We start from the raw sequence: 21,504 nt of genomic DNA, 5'->3' as shown, positions 1-21,504 counted from the left end.
ACACAGCACATATCATAATGAGAAGTCAAGTTGCAGCTGCTTCTGTCTTATCCAGAGGTGTTTGATGTAGGTTGCAGATCAGCTCCTGAATGGTCTGAAGAACCAACCTCAGGCAGCATCACCGTGGTCAGCCCTGGCATGGGCACCAAAAAGGCTACAGAGGTGGGAGATGGCTACCACAGAACCAAAACTCACAAGGTCAGGGGAGTCCACAGAAGTGCCTGAGATGAAGTGCCTGAGAGCCTGCACATCCCACATGTATGTTCATCAAGGTCTCCCCTGCCCAGGGTACCCCTGAGCTGCATGCCTCCCCCATGAGACACAAGTGACAGCTGCCAACATGATGAAATGGTCAATCCAACCACTCACTTCAGCTTCTTTCTTTTTCTTCCTTTTTCCTTTTTAATTGTTATCTTTCTGCTTGGTTTGTTAATCACGGAAAGGCCAAAAAGTCCTGTTACTTAATGTAGGAGAAAATCCTATTTAAGCTTACATCTCCTCACTCTGTCCCGGAATTTGCATTTTCTGGTTGACAAGCAACCTGGTTACTGCTTTATTTAGGTCTCAGACATACAATCAAGGTACAGCAACTTGGCAATTACCACCCATCAGCTAACCCATGCTGAAGAAATAGCATTCACATGGAGGTGATGTGCAAGCTACAAGCTCTATGTCAGCAAGAGTGAATAAAATATTTTAAATCAGTGTTTACAACATCTTAAAAGCTCAACAGAGTTACTGTAACTTAACTCACAGCAGTGCTCTATACACACCCACTTGAGTTTACACTTTTGTCACTGATTCCCCTACCAAAACCTGTGGCAAAAATTTACACGTGAAACTGAATCAGTAACTAACATTAGCTTGCTGTAATGCTGTGGCATTATGAAACAAATGCACTATCTTGATTTTCTCTTCTGAAATTAACAAAAGCTTGAAAGTGCAAGTCAAAGCTTGTGAAATGTCTCTGAATTTATGCACAAATTTCTGTGGGAGATTGTCACTATTTGAACACTCCGAACCATCAGTAGAAATGCCACTGATTTACCTAAAAAGCAAGTGAGTAGCCTTTCCAAGCAGGGTTTATGTCGGTCTAGTACAAAGTGATGCCAGCCAAAAGCAATACCTCAAAGAGGAATTTCTTCAAATTTGGAAATAAAATGAGAATTTATTTAAATCTAAGATGTTAAATAGAAGAAAATTACTTTATGGTGGGCTAGTAACCAAGCTTCTGAATTACTTCCAAAATAGTATCTCACAAAGGCAAAAACTCATGAAATAAGGTTATGTGGTGAAATCTCTTTTGTCACTTTAGGTAAAACTCACAAGAACTGCAATACACTAACAATAGCCCTGTAAATGTTACTCTTAAGTATTTCTATGAAACATTTCCTGTTTCTCTTAGGGCAGGTAGGCACAATCTAACTATATTAATCCCTGAACCCAAAATCACTGCTTCAACTAAATCCTTAAAACTCAAGCCTACAATATGAGGGTAGAGTTAATATAGGTTCTGCTATCTAATGATTGTACCCATTCTGTCATGTACAGATTCATTAGTGTAGCACTTATCCACCATTCAGGCTGTCTGCCTTTCTAAAATCTTTCCAAGAAAAGCCATTGGAATATCTGAAGGCCATTAGCCAAGTTATTCTCAGCAAAGACAAAGCTCATTGATTAGCAGGGAGCTAAAACACTCACCTCAGTAGAATTTATCACTGTGCTGTAGAAAACTTTTTTAAAGCTGAAAATAGTGTGTGATATTTACAATGGCAACCCTGAATTGAGGGCTTCCTCCTCAGAGAGAAGCTTTTGTTCCAAATTACATTTTAAATGATGATTATGTGCAGTGTTATAATAAATGCAATTATTCTGCCACTTCTATCAAAAATATTACATAGGAAACAAAAGACATGCTAAGCTGAAGCCTGGCTCATGATCCTGTATCACACCTTGACTATACAGCTGATACATCTGATGCATCAGAAAGGTTCAGCACACTGCCTGAACTTCTGTGCTGTGGTTATGGTGACAGAAAAAATAGCTCGCGTAAAATCTGATAGGACTGCAGCCATCCCTGTTGCTGCTTCAAGAGCTCTAAACAGATTTCTATTTCAGCTTTTGATTATTCGCCACAAATCGAATGCAGCACAGTACATGAACGGCTGGGTACAAACAAATAATCTAAACATACACTTTGACAAGTGTGTCATGTTTAGCTTACGTAAAGGTCTGAAGCAACTACTAACATACCAAGTATTTTCAAGCATATGAATTTTAAGACCCAAATTACAAATGCTTTATCTTTGCCAGTTCAGGCATGAACTGCTTGTTTCTGCATGTGTGCTCATACATCTGTAAAGGAAACTGGTGCTTTTGGCACTCTCAGGCATTTTATTTATGCATTTTCCAGGCACAGATTAAGAGGCTGCTTCTCAAACTACCCACCATTACTGTGGCCTGTGGCCACTGACATTAGGAGTGGTGTGCTCAGAGGGTTTCTGAGAGTGCTGAAAGCATCAAATGTGGTATTGAGCCAAGAGGGAAACCAGAGCAGTAAAGCAAGCTCCCTGGAAAAATCAGGTTTTGATACTAAAACCCTGGTGTACTGCATGTACTGTCTACCATGTTCACAAGGAATACATGTACATTTTTTAAAGCATATGCATTTTCTTTTGGCCCAGTTGTCAGGAACAGCAAAACTCTTCTTGTTTTTCACTGCAACACTAAAGAATTTCCAGAAAAATATTATGCTCCTCTGTTCACACACTCAAAATATGATGAACAAGATCCTTAAAGTACATATTATCAATTTTATAATCTTCATACAATTAAGATCTTGGGAGAATTTGGTATTAAAAAACTTCGACAAAACTGCAGGCAGCACCTCTGTAAGAGCCCCAAGGGACAATCTGGTGTTTGGTTGCAAACCAAAACTTTTCCATTCTTCTATGCAGAGTTTAGTTGCGGTCTTCTATATTTATAAAAGTGGGTTCTTAGTGCATTTCCACAGCCACACCAAAAAAAAAGCCTTTCTTTGAAGGCTTGCAGACATGCCATGTGCACACTGTGACTTCGGACAGCAGAAAGCAACATTCAAAGAAGATGAAGCAACACTTCAGGAGAAACAAAGAAGAGAGAAGCAGTTTTCTAGCCAAATGCTCCAACTACAGGGTCTTGCCTGCCGCAGTTACCCATCTCTGTAGGTCAGGTTTTATGCTACTACCTGTCTCTTTTATGCTTGCCCTGTAAAATCAGTCGCAAGGGATTCATGAAGTCTTTGACTTGTCTCCTTTTTAAAGGTCAGGGCTCTGCTTTTTAATTGGAAATGCAAAATGTGAATGAGCCTGATCGTGAACACTGCCCTTCTTATGTGCCTTAGGAGACTCAAAGACTTCCAAAATGTGTTGGGGATTTGTAGGGGTGCCCGGGGTGGGGGGCAAGGGTGTTATAGAAGTGGTGGCATTACAGATTTATGCAGTTGTTTGTTGGGAATACAAAGGTGTTTTTTGAGCCTAAGCAATGCAGTGGCAGTCGTAGGATTTTCCAGTTACTGTACCTGGAGCTGGAAGTGCAGAGTGGCCACCTATGTGATTTCAAGCTGATGACAGTATTGACATCCAAATATTTGTTAAATGATTTTTTGATAAATGTTTCTTTTCTCTTCATCAGAAATGTGCCTTTTGATTTTGACAACTCCCTTTTTCCCCCATTGTGGAAAAAAAGATCCTTAAGAAGAAATTGTCATTAGAAAGATGTAAAATATTTTGTTTAGCCTTGATATATACTGCAATATATCTAATGACTGAACAGCTTTGCCTCCAGTATATACATGTTTTGCCGGATCTTGATATATCTAAGTATTACTAGAGTGATCTTCAGCATGGATTCTGAAATGAAATTTAAATTTCTGAATAACTTTTTTATTCCTAATAATCTCTATTATTTACTTAGATGGAAATATAAAAAAGTGGAGAAATACTTTCTCTTTTACTTTTCTTCTTTTCTTTTTTTCTCTAGCAGTGAATACAGCAACGGCATGTTTCTGTCAGTTTTCACCAAAGCTCTCATGCACATACACGGTTGCCACCTGTTTCATCTCTGTGCATGATGTCCAGAATGGAATTTGGAGGGTTGGGTCCACCGCTTTATCTTGCTAAAGCTAGGCTTAGTATCCTCCCTTGAATACTTATCTACATCTGTCGTGCCTTCCCTACTTGCTCCCACTAAAGTCCTCTGCTTTGGCAAATTTTTGACTGTCAAAGCACTTCTCTAGTTTATGGCTTACATTTCTTTCAATTGTCATTGCTATCTTCAATGTGAGATGATTTCCTGGTATCTTTATGATAACTGTCTCCAGGGTTATTGTGTAATATGCTTTTTACCCTATCTCCTATTTCTTACATAATGCTCTGAATTGAAATATTCAGAAGCATTAGAACCAAGGGTTAGCTCTAGCATTTTCAGCCACCTTTCTGTGTATATCAAATCATACTCATCATAACATTTTTCATTTAATTTTTTGTCTGGATTTATCCAAGATGCTATTGAAACTTTCCCTTATAAAAGCTTTATTGAGGATACATGTTCTATAAGAAGTCTGTGTAACATTCACCAGTAAGATTTTTTGCTTTTGCCCCTTTGCTTATCATATATATGTTTGAACTCAAACCAACATGAAGATATGAATGGCCCGTAATTTCCAGAAACAATTAGGTAGGGTTGTGTTTCTCACTGGAGTGTCTTTTCAAAGACTGCAGAGCTTCATAGTCAGCAATCCTTCCTGTTCTTCCTTTTTTCATTTTATAAATTTCTTTCATAAAATTTCTTCCAAAAGACCTAAATTACCACTAATACATCAAAAAATCCCAACTGATTGTGTGCAGATGAAAGACCTCATTACATATCTACACCCTGATTTAAACTAATGATGGAGTGATTTTAGGATTCTCTATTTTATTCAGCATTGTAATATTCTGCCTGACCCCGTCTCTAATGCCTTAGTGTTTCACCTGCACTGAAGGACTGCTGAGTGTCAAGGAGATATATTGCCATTTCCTCTGATGGTTATTTTAAAGAGATTCTGCTTTTATTGCCTTTTCCCGTCACAAGGATCATAGCACTCCCTACCTCTTGCTATGTCTAGTCCATTTTCAAGATGCTCAAGCTCCTTCTTATTTCTCATTTTTCAGCTAGCTGTCAAGGCGTTTGTTAGCAGTAGTGCCTACCTTGGTTATCCTGAGTTCATGAAGAAAAAAATACATCTTCTGCCACAAAGATCTTCCCTAAAAAGAAGGTTGGATATTGCTGGGTTGCCTGTAACCTTCTTGCATGCCTCCATTTACTGGTCTATAATAGGTGAATAACAATGATCACCCAGGGCTTAATTACATATTGTTGGAAACATATTCAAGACATTTGGAGAAAACCTCACTCAAGAGTTTTCTGGGTTTTTGCCAGGTACCTGAGTGCACTCTGTTAGCTACTTTCATGCTGGTTCCGAAATGGTTTTCTCTTGTATTCCTTCTCCTACTGAAGTGTCCCTTTAGCTATGGTAGACACATCTTTGTTCTTTCGAGGCAATGGTGCTTCATTGGACAGCGTTATCTCTCAGGACTTACTAGACTTCTGCTGTTGCCAGAAGTAAGGTAGTTAAATTGCCTCATTAAAATGAGGTCCTATGACTATAAAGTCCCCCAGATTTCTCAGGGAATCCTCTCTACCCTCTCTCTGACAGACCATCCCATCAGATATTTCTGCTTTCATCCTACTTGACGAAACATTACCACTTTGTTACCCATCAGGATTTCATGTATTTTGCAGGCAGCTTACTTCAAGCCTGACAGCTCCTGAGACACACAGCCTGACTGACAGCATCCCAAAAGGCACATTCTGGATGACAGCAATCCACACCACCCTTCCCAATAGCAGGGGATGCTGAGGATGGGGCTAAGCACACCCATGAGCACATTAGAGAAGCAGAAGATGAGGGCAGAAAGCAAGAGGATTATCCAGCACAAAGAGGCAGCACAAACCAACCCGAGTGAAGTTGCCTAGCTCTTTTCCATAACCCCTCACTCGCCTTTCCTGTATGTTCCAGGCCTGCTTTCTGTTTTTATGCCCATAGGAAGCATAGGCTCTGCATGGCAAAACCTGCTCCTCTTTGCTCTGCAGAGGACTCCAAACCCCTTCTACATCCCTTCACCTTAAGTCAAGGTGAAGGAGCCAAGAGTCTCACACATGTCTGAAAATAGTAATATTACAATGTGTTTTGTCATAATTACATGGGAAAACCCCATGCTGTGGACGCAAAGGTTGGAAATCAGCTATCCCCTGACCAGCCTATCCTGGCACCCTGCTTCCAGCCCCATTACCCTCGGCAGCTCCACACTCCCAAGCAGCACCCCAGCACTCACAGCACACAGAGGCAGTAGACTCCCGGGATGCTCTCGCTGTCCCGCAGCAGGTAGCTGCCATCATTGCCCGCTGCCAGCAGCAGCTTCTCCCCAGCCTCACGGGTAATGCCTCCATGGTAGATGGGCAGTGCATCCATGCTGTGGCTGTCTTCCACTGCAGGTGACTCTCCCCATGCACAGCGTTGCCTCTTACTGCTCCTCAGCAGTGTGCTCCCCTCAGCATCTCTGTCTGAGTGGCAGATGTAAACAGGATGTGTTCACACCTCTGAAGCCTCCGCACAAGGTAAGACAGCACTGAGGGAAGAGTGAAGAACGAGCACAGCTTTTTTGTGGGTTTTTTTTCCTTTGCCCCTTTTTGTTTTTCTTTTTTAAGCTATAACATCCTAATGGCATCACAGCTTGGACACAGAGGTGTCATTTCACTGCCCACCCCATGCGGCTCCCTGCAACATGGTGAAGTACATGATGGCTGTGGGGCTGATGGCTGTCCAGGGTCAGGCAGGGAGACCAGGACTGTGGCACCATTGTCAACACTTGCCTCCTCTGGTGTTAACCCAAGGGGAGACATAGGGAAGCAGGACCCAAAAATCCTTTGCAAAGCAGGGATTAAACCTCTTATTTTTATAATCCCCAGGGGTTTGAAACTAGAGGAAGCAATCTGGCCTCGCTGTGCCTGCCCCACCAGGCCACTCACCTTGGGCGCCGAGAATGGCCCCTGCTTCGTGGCAGCTGCTCCAGTGCTCACAGACCCTGGCCCCCACCTGATTTACCTCATGAGTGGTTATTTTCATAGGCTTTGGTGGTTTTTAATCATTGTTAATGTCAGAGGTGCTCATTAGTTCTGCCTGGAGGCAGGCACAAGCCTCAGTGCAGGCAAAGAGGCCCCTCACATCCTTCCTGACAGCACCAATGCTGCTGCTGCCTTGGTGTGGTGTGCGAGTGGGCAGCTGAAATCCAGAGGCATGTCTGACAGAGCCATATCTCACCAACTGTGGCCACAAGCATTTCCTCAGTACACTTGACACCTGAAAGCTCACATGCACATGGGTCTGTTTGCAAACAAGCTGATAATGTGCTTTTATACCCCCGTAGATATTTCCTCCCATGGAAAAACTGAGCATGTTTCCTGGTGGTGCTGCCCTCTCAACCATGGCTACCAGTCTAGACCCCATGGGCTGCAGTGAGCTCAGGGAGGAATTAATCCCTGTCTCAAGGCCACTGCACTCCCCAATGAGCCACATTCTCACATATGGGCACCTGAATAATTCACTAAAATAGGGTGATAAGTACAGGCTGCGCTTATGATTGATTCATTTTAAATTGAGTTTGCTAGTAGGACAGAGCAGAATGAAATCATCTCACCCAGGGGCTCACAGAATACTGTGTCCTGGTTGAAAAAAATAACTCTGTAGATACAGACATTTCATAGAAGCATAGAATGGTTTGGGTTGGAAAGGACCTTAAGGTCATCTGGCTCCAACCTGCCTTGCCACAGGCAGGGACACCTCACTCTAGACCCTGTTGCCCAAGGCTCTGTCCAACCTGGCCTTGAACACTGCCAGCGATGGAGCATTTACCGCTTCTCTGGGCAATCAGTTCCAGTGACTCACCAGCCTCACAGTAAAGAGCATGGTGAGGCACCATATCTGCCTTATATTTAACCTGAACTTCACCTGCTTCAGTTTTAGGAACAAAAATTCAATTAAAAAACACCCAAAAACTCCTCTGTTTGAGTTTCATCAATCAAAATGTTTTCTTTTGATCATTTCACAGTGCATGCCTTTCAATTCTGACCTTTAATATAGTTTTTCCTTGAAAATCTTTTTCTTCCAACTAGATTCATCTTTTCCTTTTGAAGGATTGGCATTTCTGACAGTGAGCCACAGAGTAGCTCGCACATGGGGCTCTCACCAAAGTCACTGAGGGCAAAGTTGCAGCTTCTGGAGGTACTGTGAACCTCTTGCCCTGAAGGGAGAACCCAGCAAGTGGCTGGCCCCTTGCCTTGCACCTGAGAAAACAGAAGAAAACCTCAGCTGAAGAGGGACTGAGAGCTTCCACCACCATGCTTATGACTTTTATCTCTTGTAATGCAGGTGTTCATTACCCCATTTATGTGAACCTCGGGATTCAGCTATCCTGCTCAGTTTTTTAAACCTGTTTTTAAAGTATTTGCACAAAAAAGTAGAGCTGCTGACTACTGGAAGTGTGATTAATGTGCATGGTGGCAAGGTATAAGCAAAGCACTGTTTTCTCGTAAAGCTGCTACCTATTTCTTCTCCTTTTCCAAACTACCTGTACTCTTTGGGGATTTCATCTAACTTTCCCATTTCTTAACCTATTCTCAATATTAAGAGTAGATTTCAGAGAAAGTATGTGTGTAGTTAGCTGAAAAGGAAAAAAAACAGAATCATTCAATTCTGCAGATCTCATTGTCCCACTCATCAGATTTCAACTAACGCACAGGTAGAAAATCATGAAACTTTTAACTATGAGATGCTCTTTTAATAAGGGAGTCAACCACATTACCAGTCCAGCCCAGGAATTTGATGAAGCTGTATCTGTTACAATAAAAGAGCTGTAAACACCTGATTTTGCTTTTGTGGGTAAGGAACCCATAAAACTCCAGCTACTGAACCCCAAAGTGCAGTCTTACATACAAATCCCTTTATGACCACATTGACTATGCATTGAGTATACACTACTGCATTTTGGAACAAGGCACACTAAGCAAGTGTCGAAGAACATAGCAGGATAAACCAAACCAAAAGACAAAGGTGCTTCCTGGGCAGAGAACAGAGAAACTGTGACACTGCTAGCACAGCTCTGCACCACACTACCAAAGCTGGAGAAATCCTCCGTTCTCCCTTCTCCCCCCAGCCATCTTCAGTGTACCTTTGCAGTGCTGGCACCCAGTCAGACTCAACTAACTGCTCTGGTTTTTATCTCTTTAATCTTACACATCCGAAGTGTTGTGTGGCATCCTATTTCTTACTGCTGCTTATGCGCAGTGAGGATGAGAAGGCAAACTACAAAATAGAGCAGCAAGCTCAGGGGAGTATGAGCAACAACAGAGAATCAAGCCTCAAAGGGGTGCTGCTCCCATTTGGACTTAGTTCCCATTGTCTTCTACTGAAAATGATGATTTCTTTAAGCATCCTAAGCCTTGCCCTGTAGGATGCTGGATACTTCTCTTGTTTTGTTTGGAGAGCATTCAGCATATTCTGGACACCAGAGTATCCTGCCTTCCCTAAATCAGTCCAGGTAGCAGTCCCTGCAGTGTATTATAAAAAAATTTACCTAAAAAATACATGAAGGAAAGGAAGTATTCAAAAGTGCTCTGAAATATTTGGTCATGAAAAATAGGCTTAAAAAGACTGGCCTGCATGTACCTCTTTTGTCATGAAGTCTACTTCCCTGCAATCTTAAATACATCCCTTTCAGAAATTCATTATACTCCATCCTAAAAGCAGCTTGGGGTTTTTTTGTTGTTGTTGTTTCCACTGTTCACACTGGAAAGCAAATGCAGAACATCACTATTCTGTTGTTTGGAAAACAGCTTCCAATTCCCATCCTAAATTTATTCATGACCAATTTATACTCATTTGTCCTTGTGCCAATGTTGTCCTTTAGCTTAAATAGATGTTTTCTCTTTCTGGAGCTTATGCCCATGTGGTATTTATAGTGGCCTCCCTCAACCTTCATTTTGCCAAACCCCTCTCACACTTGAAGCTCTCCCTTCCCATGGTCACTTTAATCATTTTTTTTGGCAGCTTACCAAAAATGAAGTGAATCATTTGTGAATAGCATGCACTATCCTGGCTGACTTCTAGCATGTGCCTCATACGCTGTTACCAGTGTTTCAATACTCTGGTGAAAATACCTTGCATTGTACGTCCTGTGTCTTTCCCCTCCTTATTCTTTTCTTACCTGTGAGCACACAGGTATAATAGAAACCTGGTTAACAGGACCTAGATGCATGAACTTGCACCCCAATCCTTCTGAATTTCATCCAATTTATCCTGTCTTGGTCCTCAAGGTCACTCAGTTCTTCCTAAATGAGAGTTTTATTCTTCTCTGTAGTGACAGTACCTCCCTCCCTTATGCCACTAGTAAATTCCATTAGCACATGCTTATTTTTTATGGGATCATGATTAATAAGAAATGTTAAACAATATCAGGCCTAAGACTGACGCTTGGGAAGCTCTACTACCTTTCACCAGTACTGATCATCAACTCCTACTACTTTCTTATTCACTTTTCAATTTCTGTACTAATCTCGCATTTTAACTAACAATTTCCCACATGGCGCTGTACCAAATGCTGTACTCAAGTTTAGATAATTAGCTCTGAGTACTTCCTTTGTCTAAAAAAATCAATTATGATGATATTTCAGGAACCGGAACTTGTAGAAGTACCTGAGAAGTGGAGGTAGGGGAGACAAAATGAAATTATCTTAAGCTTTTGAACACCTGCAAAGATTTGGGCTGATTTTCATTTTCAGATGAGTTGCTTCATTCATCCCTCATGATCATATTTTCATACATTGTTGAATTTTATAACAATTCTGAATATTATAACGCTAATGCCAGAGCATCATTAAAATCCTTGGATATTGTTATTTGACTGAAAATAAGAATGACCTTCAGCACCTTTATAAAAATTAATGCTACAGCAGAACTGTAATAGGAAGGCCTTGTATAAAGGGCTATAAAGCAAGCTAAAAAGTAAAATACCTGTATTGGTAGTTTTGCTGATACAGCAGTATTATCATAAATACCATCCCTGCAGAAGCACTGAAAAAGCAGCTTCAAAAACAGCAGCTGTAACAATGCTTTTAAAAAACTACTTAACTGGCAAAATGCCACATTAAAACACAGCTAACTTTAAACATGATTTTCGTTATTCTGTGTCACGTTCATTTTTAGTGTAATCTAACAAGATATTCAGAACAACTATGTAGAATAGTATTTGCAGACAGGCACTTGCTCTTTACATAAGAAAGTAATGCTGAGATTCAGTAAAACATTGGTTATTTTACAGAGTACCTGCAAAGTCACCATTATCATGATCCCCTTTTGAGCTGAAATGAAAGAGGTTAGAAAAAGCAGGCTACAATTTGTAAATGTGTAATTAGCTGTAAGGTTCTGAGCATCAACACAAAGAGAGAATTCAAAAAAGTTTTGGCTAGTTCACAGATTTGCACATATTTTTACAGCCTTCATGTTAGTCATGATATTCTGTGTATGATACTTGGGGGAAAAAGGTGGGGGGAATAAAGAAAGATGGTTATAATAAATAAAGTTGGGATGCAGGTGCAGATTCTAGCTTTATATTCCAGGATACGTACATTAATCAGATCTCATTCACTTTGAACAAGGCAAACCTGTAAAACTGCACAGAACTGCTCAAACATTTGGGCACTTATGCAGCCGATTGCAGATCCAGGCTTTTGCCCCCTTCAAATTAACATACAGCCCAGGGAAGATCTCCTTCTCTCAGAATATTAAGTCCTCAAGTGGCACATTAGCTACTGTGAGGATTTCTGTGCAATGCTCAGAACTTGAAATAATAAACTCTTTCTCATCACCTGGAAATTGGGTGTTTGGTGCCATAGATCAGAGTTGATTCTGGGTGGAGGACTGAGAATACCAAGAGTTAGGGACCTTTATGAATGAAACTCTTCATACTCACCAGCATTTTTCTTCTGAGCACAGGTAAATACACACATACCATAAATGACGACATTTCACCGAACTTTAACAATATAATTTCCTCTGTGTGGTCTCACTGCTTATTTGTGCAGTTGTTTTGAATGCTTTATGAGCGAGATAACACTAAAATTGAAAGCTATATAACGTGAGGAAATTCATATTAAAAGTTACCTGTGCTTTAGTGTGGTTTCTTTAAACAGTTAATATTTTGTACTTCTTTCTCCAGAAGCATTGCAATAGTTGGCTATTTTGCAGGTGCCTGTGCATTACTAAGCGGAGATGCCATTTGCGATAATGTCAGCATAAGCAAAATTGCTCATAGAAGCTTGCACCTTTTTATTTTCTGCTATTACTCTTTCAACAGCCTTTTCCTATAAAATTCAGCAATGCACAGGTAGTCATATGCATTAGGCACCCAGCTGCTCTGGGGATCAGGACCTCCATGTCTTTATGGTTTAACTAAATCAACTTCAAAGTCGACAAGGCTAAATCATGTAACGATGCTTTCAGGGTGGAGTAAATGTCCATGCTGGAGCTCTTCTTGGAAACATTCCTGTGCAAGCAAGTCTGGAGCTGAATATAAGCTTTCGAAACTCCATTTCCACACAATACACACACAGTAGTTAAAACTGATTTGCTGACATCCCATCTGAGCTCCTAATGGATATTTATCTGAATTACAACAGCACTATGTAATTAGGCATAAATAAAGGCCTTTGTTCTGGAGGGGAGGAAGGTTTACCAGTCCTGAACCATATGCAATTGCGTGTCTAATCTCTGCCTGTGATTATTTCAAATGCACATCCAGATGATAGCATTTATATTCATTCTGAGATTTGCTGAGTTTGAGGCCAGAAGGGATCATTATACCATCTGGCCTGACCTCCTGGATATCACAGGCCATTACATTTTCCCAATTACCTCTATACTGAGCCCTGTAACATGTGTCTGACTAAAGCAAAACTATTTTTGACTAAAGCTTATCTCCTAGAAAGGCATCTAGTCTTGATTTGAAGCAATCAAGAGGAAAGAATCCACTACTTTGTGGGTATTTTGTTCTACTGGTTAATCACACCCACTATTAAAAATGTAGGTCATGTTTCCAATTTGAATTTGTCTGGCTCCAGATTCCATCCTCTGGATCTCATTATACTTTTCAGAGTTAAGTTAAAAAGCCCTTTGGTACCCATTATTTTTTCCCTGTGTGTTTATTTCTCTGAAATCAAGTTGCCTCTCAAATATTTTGTTTTGTTTTTTCTAATAAGACTTCACTGAACTGTGAAAGCACACAGGGTAAAGTGCTTTCTCCGATCCTTCTTGTCTGTGAATTTTTAATCTGCTTGATATCTATTTCAGCAGTGCCCAGCCCCTTCTCATGGTGTCAGTAATGCACACAAGGAGTGCAGGGTCTCCTCTGTCCTGGAAGCACATACTGAATTGCTTTGCTGTTACGAACCTTCAGTTTATAATGAAGTCTCTCCTTCCCAGTACACAACTGTAGGGTGAAGGAAACTACACTGTGCTGAAGTTTTGTAAATACAGAATTCAGCATGCACCATTTGTTCCCAACGGGACCAGTTTATTGTACAATCCAGGTTTTTTTTTATACCTGTACTCACCTCATCATCCTACACCATCAATTTCTGGTGACGCACAAACTGCTTCCTCTGAAATCAAACATTGCTCGTGGTAAAACAAAAATGCTCTGTGTGCACATTCCTGTTTCCAGCTTCAGTTTTTAACATTTTCAGATTCCAATCATAAATCTACCTATAACAGCAAAAAAGGAAAATATACAGATAAATATCTTATTTTTATTTTAAGTTTTAGGCTTTAGGTGGTTTCTTAACTAGGTTTAAACTAAACAGCAGATAGTTCAGTACAGCCCTGCACGCATTCTCGCATTGTACTACAGAGAGATTTTTCATGTTATGAATCATTCAAAATCTATTGTGGTGATGTTACATTGTGCAGTACAGGGAAATACACACACACTTTCACTCTGAATATTTTGCATAGGGAGCAGGCTAGCAATGGACTTCATTGCATGCTCATTTTGCAAGCCAGGCTGTCAACAAAACAGACACCATCTCACTGAGAAAAATGAACACATTCTCATTATACTAATCGTTCTTTGAAAGTTTTGCCTTAGTATTTTGGGCATAGAATGCTTTTTTTGGCCTATATCACAGCAACATGCAAAATCACATTTCTGTCCTAAAAAGATCCTCAGAACTGATGACGCGTGTCTGTACACACACACACACACAGAGATATGTTATACTTATGTATTTTAAAACACCTGTGTGTATTAAATTTCCTTTTCTTTTCTGACAGATCCTGAAAAATGCCCTCATTAAGCTTTATCTTTTCCCATTGGTGAAAGACTGCAATAGAATTACTTTGCTTCAGCCTAGGAAAGAAAAGTTGCATTGAACTCAATGCCAGGCTGTACCATCAGTTCATAAGCTACACTGATAGTAAAGTGATTAGAAATTCTAATCTTGTTCTGACTGACATCAACAGTAGAGCTGTCTTGCTTGTGTTAAGAGCAAGAGCAGGTGAAACTCCTCTGGACAGAAGCATTTGTTTTTGGAGAGTAGCATTCTTTAGGCAAGTACTCAGCTTTCAATTTCTGTTTGGGCCCTTCCCACACTGTACGATGCATAGCACAGATCAGCAGAACCCTACAGATCTGGCATCTCCAAAGGAGCACAGTGAAAGACTGTGGGTGGACTAAACCAATGTCCTTTTAATTTCACTATTGATTGCAGACTAAATCAAATACAGTGGAGAAAAGAGCAAATGAAATTGAGCTGGCCAAGACAACAATATTTATGTGCCAAGAGAGGCTCTTACTCCTCATATGATTTCCACAGCTCTGTGCTTTTGAGGCCATTCCCTAAGGCAGATGTGGGTTTTTCAAAGGTTCAGCAGAGCAGCTGAAGCCTGGGTGAAGCAGAGGATCCACCAAACTCCAGGTCACTGCTTTCAATCTATACCAGATGGGAAACCCCTGATAGCCAGCGCTCTCATGCAAGTGCCTCCAGAGAACCATTTCTCCCTTGGCTGGCATACTTCGGCAGCCACATAGATTGGGAAGCTGTGTCCCAAGCATGGCTGAACCCTCCATGTCATGGTCAAGGTGAGCCAGAAGGACAAGAAGAAGACTGCATGTGGTAGCTTGCTACTCTGTTTTAAAATAAATAAAAATGGTACCAAGACAGAGTCTGCAAGGCTGAAAGCAAAGCCTTTACCTTTGCCTCCCTTGATGGGTCTCTTGGCCTGTGGGTTACACCCAAAGTTGAGGTGGCAATGGCTAGTGGGAAGCATCTTTGAGGCATTAAAGACTTCATCCTCCTGAGTTCCAAAGAGGAAATTTTATTTGGAAGTGAAACTTGCTGCTTGACATGACATAACATACCCATGAAAGTTTGTTAGCAGATCAACATGAGATGGGTCCCAAGACCCAGCCAGGATAAAGAACAGAGCCTCCCACGAGGCTGCTGCCTGTGGGACTGGCTCCTTTAAACCAACTATGAAATACTTCACACTTGTGTCTATTTTTAATGTATGTAACCATTGTGGCTCCCATGCGGATGGTGTCTAAGCACCCTGATGGTGTTTAGGGACAGTATTACCATCCTCCCCTCACCCTGGGAGCTCATATCCCTTCTTTTTCTGAGGGAACTATCCTGTAAAATACAATTGAAACCCCTCACTTCTGGTGGCACAGGGAAAATACATATGAAAAAATAAGAGAATAGATCAGTTAGATAAATTTTTTACCCAGTGATTATCACAGATCCCCTTACAGCAAAAATGTTAGCTGTGTCTGAAAATGTTGCACTCAGGCTTTCCAACCTGCAGTTCAAAAAAATGTAAACATCAGACTATTAAGATTTAATTGCTTTTTATATTCTCTGTGGAAGCTTTTACTATGAAGTATTCATAATCACATTCAGGGCTGGCTAAAAAGCACATTACAGCTTTGCTTACAGAGGGATGCACTCAGGAACATTTTCAGGCACCAAACTGCAGTGACCTGCCCTCTGGAGAGACCCCATCCCGCTGGGTAGGAGCAGTGCAGTGGCAACAGGTCAGTTAGGGATCATACTGCTGCCCAGGTGCCTAGTGAGGAAACAGTGCCAGCCCTTTCCCACTGTGGGCTGTAATAGGCACATTGTTCTTTTTGTGCTAAATTTAGATGTTTGAATTCAACCTCCTGCTCTTGTTTGACAGCTAAAACAGGCAAAAATCTACTCTCTGAGATTTTTTCCTAACTCTGAGAGTTCTTCATCTAATAGAAGGGGGTTTTCCCCCCACCAAGATATTGTAGTGCAAATTTAAAAGCAAAGTACAATTCTGATTGCATTTTCATTTGATTAGCTTTTATATAAATATTTCATATAATACTTGCCTTTTTGTGTTGTTGAAACTTTTGCTTTACTGTTCTTCCTGCAATATTTTCACTCATTAGTTCTTAGAGACAGTACGATAATCCTGGCAGACTTCAGGGCATCATAATTCTTTCTCGTAACTTTTCAAAGATCTCCTCAGTTTTTACAAAAATTTCAGAGATGTAAACTTAGCTTCTTTGTGATAACTGAACATCAGCTGAGAAATTACTGAGTGAAAAAGGGAGAAGCAAATTAAAGTACAAGAAATGAGATCATTCTAGATAGTATGTTTTATTCGACAGAAGACAAAGAAATGAAAATCCACAAAACGTGTGCTTTTCCCTTGGCTGAGCCATGTCCAGATTACAAGCCAGTGGAAATGTTCCTCTTAACTTCCAGGCATTCGAGATCAAATAGTTTCATGATGTATCACATTTCTAGCCCACTTCTTTCTTGTCTGTTGTGCCCCTTTGAACAAGTCCTGTCTTTTGTAAGAGTGTAGAAATGCCCCCAATTTGACTAAGGTCAAAGTAGTAATAATATAATCATAGGCATGAAACCCCTTCTGATTCAGCATCTGTAACACACTCATCTACCTTAATTTTTAAGAAGAAAGGTCTGATGCTTAACAGAAGTCTCCATGTTCCTAATTAGTCACAAGAAGGTGAAAGGAACTTTTATGGAGATAAGATTATGTGCTTTCTTTAAATGTCATTCTTCACTTCCAATGGCAGAGGTATGAAGGGGCAAAGTATTTATAGTACCATCATAAAAAAAGATATCATAATCCATTTGTTCTACATAGTTGGTGCTCTATTAATACAGTATATTCACTGCTGCCTTGATCAGGGGAAATCTAATAACATGAAACCAGATCACTAATTTTTGACTTCTTACTTCTCAGTTTCCTACAAGGAGTAAAGAGTATTTTTTACTGAAGCCTTTTTAAACTACATTCACTGAAAATTATACAGTATATATTCAGAACTCATTCAGAAGATTATTTCTTTATAGAGAAAAAGTGAAATTACCTAAGCCTAGTGCAGCGTCAGGAACAACATAATGAGACTTTAGTACTGCAAACCAGATCACCTACTAGTGGGTATCAACATTTCTCCAGAAAAATAGTACCCACTAGTATATAATGTGCATTCACCTTTTTACTGCCCAGAGGCAAGATTTGTTTCTGTTCCTTCAGCTCATTTTTCCTGTTAGTACAAACTCTGCTTTTCCTCTGTCTCTCTTCCTCTCACTGAACATTACCTCCCACACCTTCCTCACCTTCATAGAAACAGAAACCTCCAGACAGCTATAAGAAATAAAGTTAGTCCTCCAGTAATAGCTCCTGGTCTAGCTGAGATGGTGGCATTACTGTATTTTCTGACTTTATTTAGCTTCCCTGGCACTTCCCCCACGACAGGCAACATGTCGCCTTCCACCTTGATATACTTCAGTTGGACTGAGCAGGCATAGATGCAGGAGAGGGCAAAAACAGCTGAGGCACCGTTGTTTTCTCTAGTCCTGCCTATTTATCAAAGTACTTTTATGGTCCCTGTCCAAGCTCTATCTAAGCACTACAGGCAATCAAAGGCTGGCTCTATGGGAGAAGGATTCTATTTTGTGCGAGAACAAGTAGAATGTCAATACCTTTCATGGATTAAAACAACCAGCCAAGCCAATGCTGGGCATATTTCCCTCACCTGCCCAAATATGTTTTGTTCAGTTAGAGAAAACAGAGATAAAAATTGCATCCAGGTCAATGGATGAAGACTGCTATATCACCACAAACTAGAGAAGGAACCCACTTTGGGTAAAATAATGCTGAGAAATATGTGTTTGTGAAATAATTTCAGATCCCTCCATGTAAGCTGCAACACAATCAATATATACATTTCTAAATAACCTGTATCTCATATGCAGATTTCAGTCATCACACAGCACTCATTTCTAGTGTGCATTTGTATATACAAACCTATGGCATTTTCAGTTTGCAATAGGTATTCCAGAGCCACAACCTCAGCCTGGTTTTACAACCTGATCTGTAATAATGCCCCAGCAAACCACATCTCTTTATATGAAGACCAAGAAATTATTTTTGCTATCAAACAACTTTATAAGCTGTCTTAAACCATTCTTTTGTTTCATTTCTTCATCTTCCCCTCTAACAGTTTTTTAATACATTTTGGTTCAGGTCTTTTATAAAAGTGAAATTAAACACAATGCTGTGGCTCAAATACATAATACTCATCTGCTCTGCCTGCTGAGAGATGTCCATCTTCTTGATTGCTTGGGCAAGATCTGAGAGAACAAAGAACCTAAGGTTCCAGATCAGCTACCAAAAATTGAATAGCTGCCCAATTATTATCCCAAAACTGGAAAGGTCAACAGCCCCATGCTAAACACGGGGGTTTTTTTTTCTTGAAGCAGTTCAGGACATAATTTTCTGGCTATTGTAACCATAATGTCATTTAAATTGAGTTCCATCTGAATGTAATTTACTGCCAAAGTTTATTGAGCTTATTTTAACACCATAGTGGGAGATTAAAAATTAAACTATCATTCTAAATATTTTTATAAAGGTTACATTAGTACATTTCATTTCTTTATTGCTTTACTGAATGTCAAGGTGCAGGGCACTCAGTGAAGCCTGACAGTGACTAAGAGACATAAAGGTCATGTCGAGTACATTTGCTTCAAAAGTTCAACCTTTGTTTTACCTAGGAAATTTTTCACAAATTACTGCCTACAACAAAAATTATTACAAGAAGACGTCATCCACACCCAGAGCACCAGCGGCACTACAGGAAATTCTGACATGGGGAAACCCACCAGTCCTCAGGGTTGTCTTTCCAGTTTAGTTTCAGTGGTGTTTTAAATTCAGACCCAAAGCTCACCTCTGCCTTCGTGGAGCAACGCGAATTTGTCAGCACTCCCTTTGATCTCCAGAGCCTGGGATCTTTCTGCAGGCAAGACCAATAATAAATATTAATATGCAAATTAACTATTAACAATAATAAAATACATGACTGGTGATAACATAAGAGGTGAAAACAGTAATAAATTTACTTTGAAGAATGTATCTCTCTTAGACTTGCCTCAAGCACCCACACACATCTTTTCTTTGTCATAAGTGTATCTTAAGACAATCATTTAAACATGAATTTTAAATATGCATCATCAATTGAAAATATTTTTTTGTCCACATCAAAAGAGAAAATTTGTTGTAGCAGAGTTTAAGTTGAATTATGAAGTATTTGGTTAACAGGGCACTTGAATTTTACTACAGATGAGTATATCAAGGTTACTGCAGTTTTAATCTTCTCAGGGTTTTTTCAGTAGCAGCTCTGAAGTCATTAGCACTTGAGGGTGTTTAAAAATTCAGAATGTGAGTAGAAGCAGGGCAGGGGGATCATTTACGATAGGACGGGGAAAGAAGTGTTACAGGGTGAATGCACAACCAGTTCTGGTTCCTCTGCACCAGCAGCACTAGTAGCAGCATCAGGGCTGCTGGGTTTCATTGGTGAGGTGCTGCTATGAGCTGTGCAAGCCAAGCTGCTCACCATTGTACCGAGACACCACAGGGTCTGACGTGGGACTTCAGCTGAAAGAAGTTATCTGCAATGGCTGTAGAAACAAGTCTTCTGCTGAGAGAAAGATCATCGTCAACATGGGCAGGGAAATACCATCCTCCTATTTTTTTCCACCATTCCTGCCCTCCTTCCCATCAAGCACTGAACCTTTGAGCCCTCTACCCCATCATGTGCGGCTGAGGCATCAGGATGTCCTGCAGCTCCAAGCCCTTTGGCACACCTCTGCATAAGGCACAAGAATGGTTTCACGGAGGCAGCTCTCCTGCAAGCCCTGACAGCAGAGGGGCCATCACTGCCCTTTGTATTGGCCACCAGGAGCCCCAGGAAAACACCACATGCCTGAAGCACTTTGAGCAACTGGAGAAATAACCTGCAGAGTCCAGGAAAATGCTGCCTATACAGAGCTTCCCAAGATTAAATAAAAGAAGCCTTTAGTGATAGCATTCAAGCCATGGGAGCTGACAGGGTGAGACATGCTGGGTCTCCTGGCAGGGTGAAATTTTCCGTCAATTCTTGCCTTGCACTGTTCACAACAGGTGAAATGGAGAGCAGAAATCAGAAAACAAGGGAATTCTGTGCAACTGTCTGAGAACACCATTCAGCAAGATGTACAAACCCACCTGACTGTGGTGCCAGGCAGCATTTCAGCTGCACAGTGTGATGGCATCTCCACTCCCCATTGAATGTGTTGAGTGGTCCCCAGGAAACAGGTCTCACACCTTGTTTTTTACATGGTGTGCTTTACATTTGTTGATATTTGATTCTGTTGGTATGAGGTTTGACACAAGAGCAAAGATGATCAACTGAAAAAACAGTGTTGCATGTCTACACAATGGGGAGTGAAGAGCTCAGACCCTGTGAAAACCAAGGTGCTGCAACCATTTAGCACGTTCTGCAAAAGATGACACTGGACCATCTTTGAGTGCACCAAACCTTGCTTTCAGCTGAACCAAAACAGGGTTGCTTTTGTTATTTGAAATGGGGTTTCTCCAGTTGGAAGAAAGTATATTGTGCTGCATTTCTTATTATGCCCTTTTTTGGCTATTTTCTTTCTATATCTGGCTTATCTTCCTATTTTTCCTGCCTAGTCTTCTACATAAGGTTTCTAGGGTGCTGTACATCTGTGTACATTATCAGATTACAATGGCCTGCTACTCTTGAATGTGCTGAAACTTGAGAAGTTTATTCTCAGTTTGACATCCCAAGTAAATGAAGATAATTTTTAGATCAAGAAGTCATTCATTTTGAATTTCAAATATATAAAATTCCTTTCAGTGAAACACATGAGTCTCATGGAAATGCATGATCCAAAAATCAAGAATTCAGTAGGTGCTTGTTCTCCTGTACAATTTCTTCTTCATTGCAACAACGCAGTACTTTGGAAGTA

The 21,504-nt window shown here is 40.6% G+C and overlaps 1 protein-coding gene across 4 annotated transcripts in view; it reads right to left on the bottom strand.

The window, feature by feature from the left end:
• Window positions 1-21,504, bottom strand: part of SH2D1A (SH2 domain containing 1A) — a 49,611-nt gene that overhangs the window by 8,784 nt on the left and 19,323 nt on the right. For 3 of the 4 annotated variants that reach the window (XM_080624680.1, XM_080624683.1, XM_080624681.1), the window contains exons 2-5: window positions 20,088-20,168; window positions 19,422-19,487; window positions 13,747-13,897; window positions 6,417-6,710 (exon numbers count right to left, since the gene is read on the bottom strand). In XM_080624680.1, coding sequence (XP_080480806.1) covers window positions 6,417-6,553 — 137 coding nt within the window. In that variant the 5' untranslated portion in view covers window positions 6,554-6,710; window positions 13,747-13,897; window positions 19,422-19,487; window positions 20,088-20,168. Of the gene's footprint in view, window positions 1-6,416; window positions 6,711-13,746; window positions 13,898-15,384; window positions 15,450-19,421; window positions 19,488-20,087; window positions 20,169-21,504 lie in introns of those variants that run through there. The other variant, XM_080624682.1, reaches the window with a different exon arrangement.

Source organism: Psittacula echo (genome assembly GCF_963264785.1).
Source record: "Psittacula echo genome assembly, chromosome: 8".
Taxonomy (NCBI): domain Eukaryota; kingdom Metazoa; phylum Chordata; class Aves; order Psittaciformes; family Psittacidae; genus Psittacula; species Psittacula echo.
This window is presented reverse-complemented; position numbering and strand designations above follow the sequence as displayed.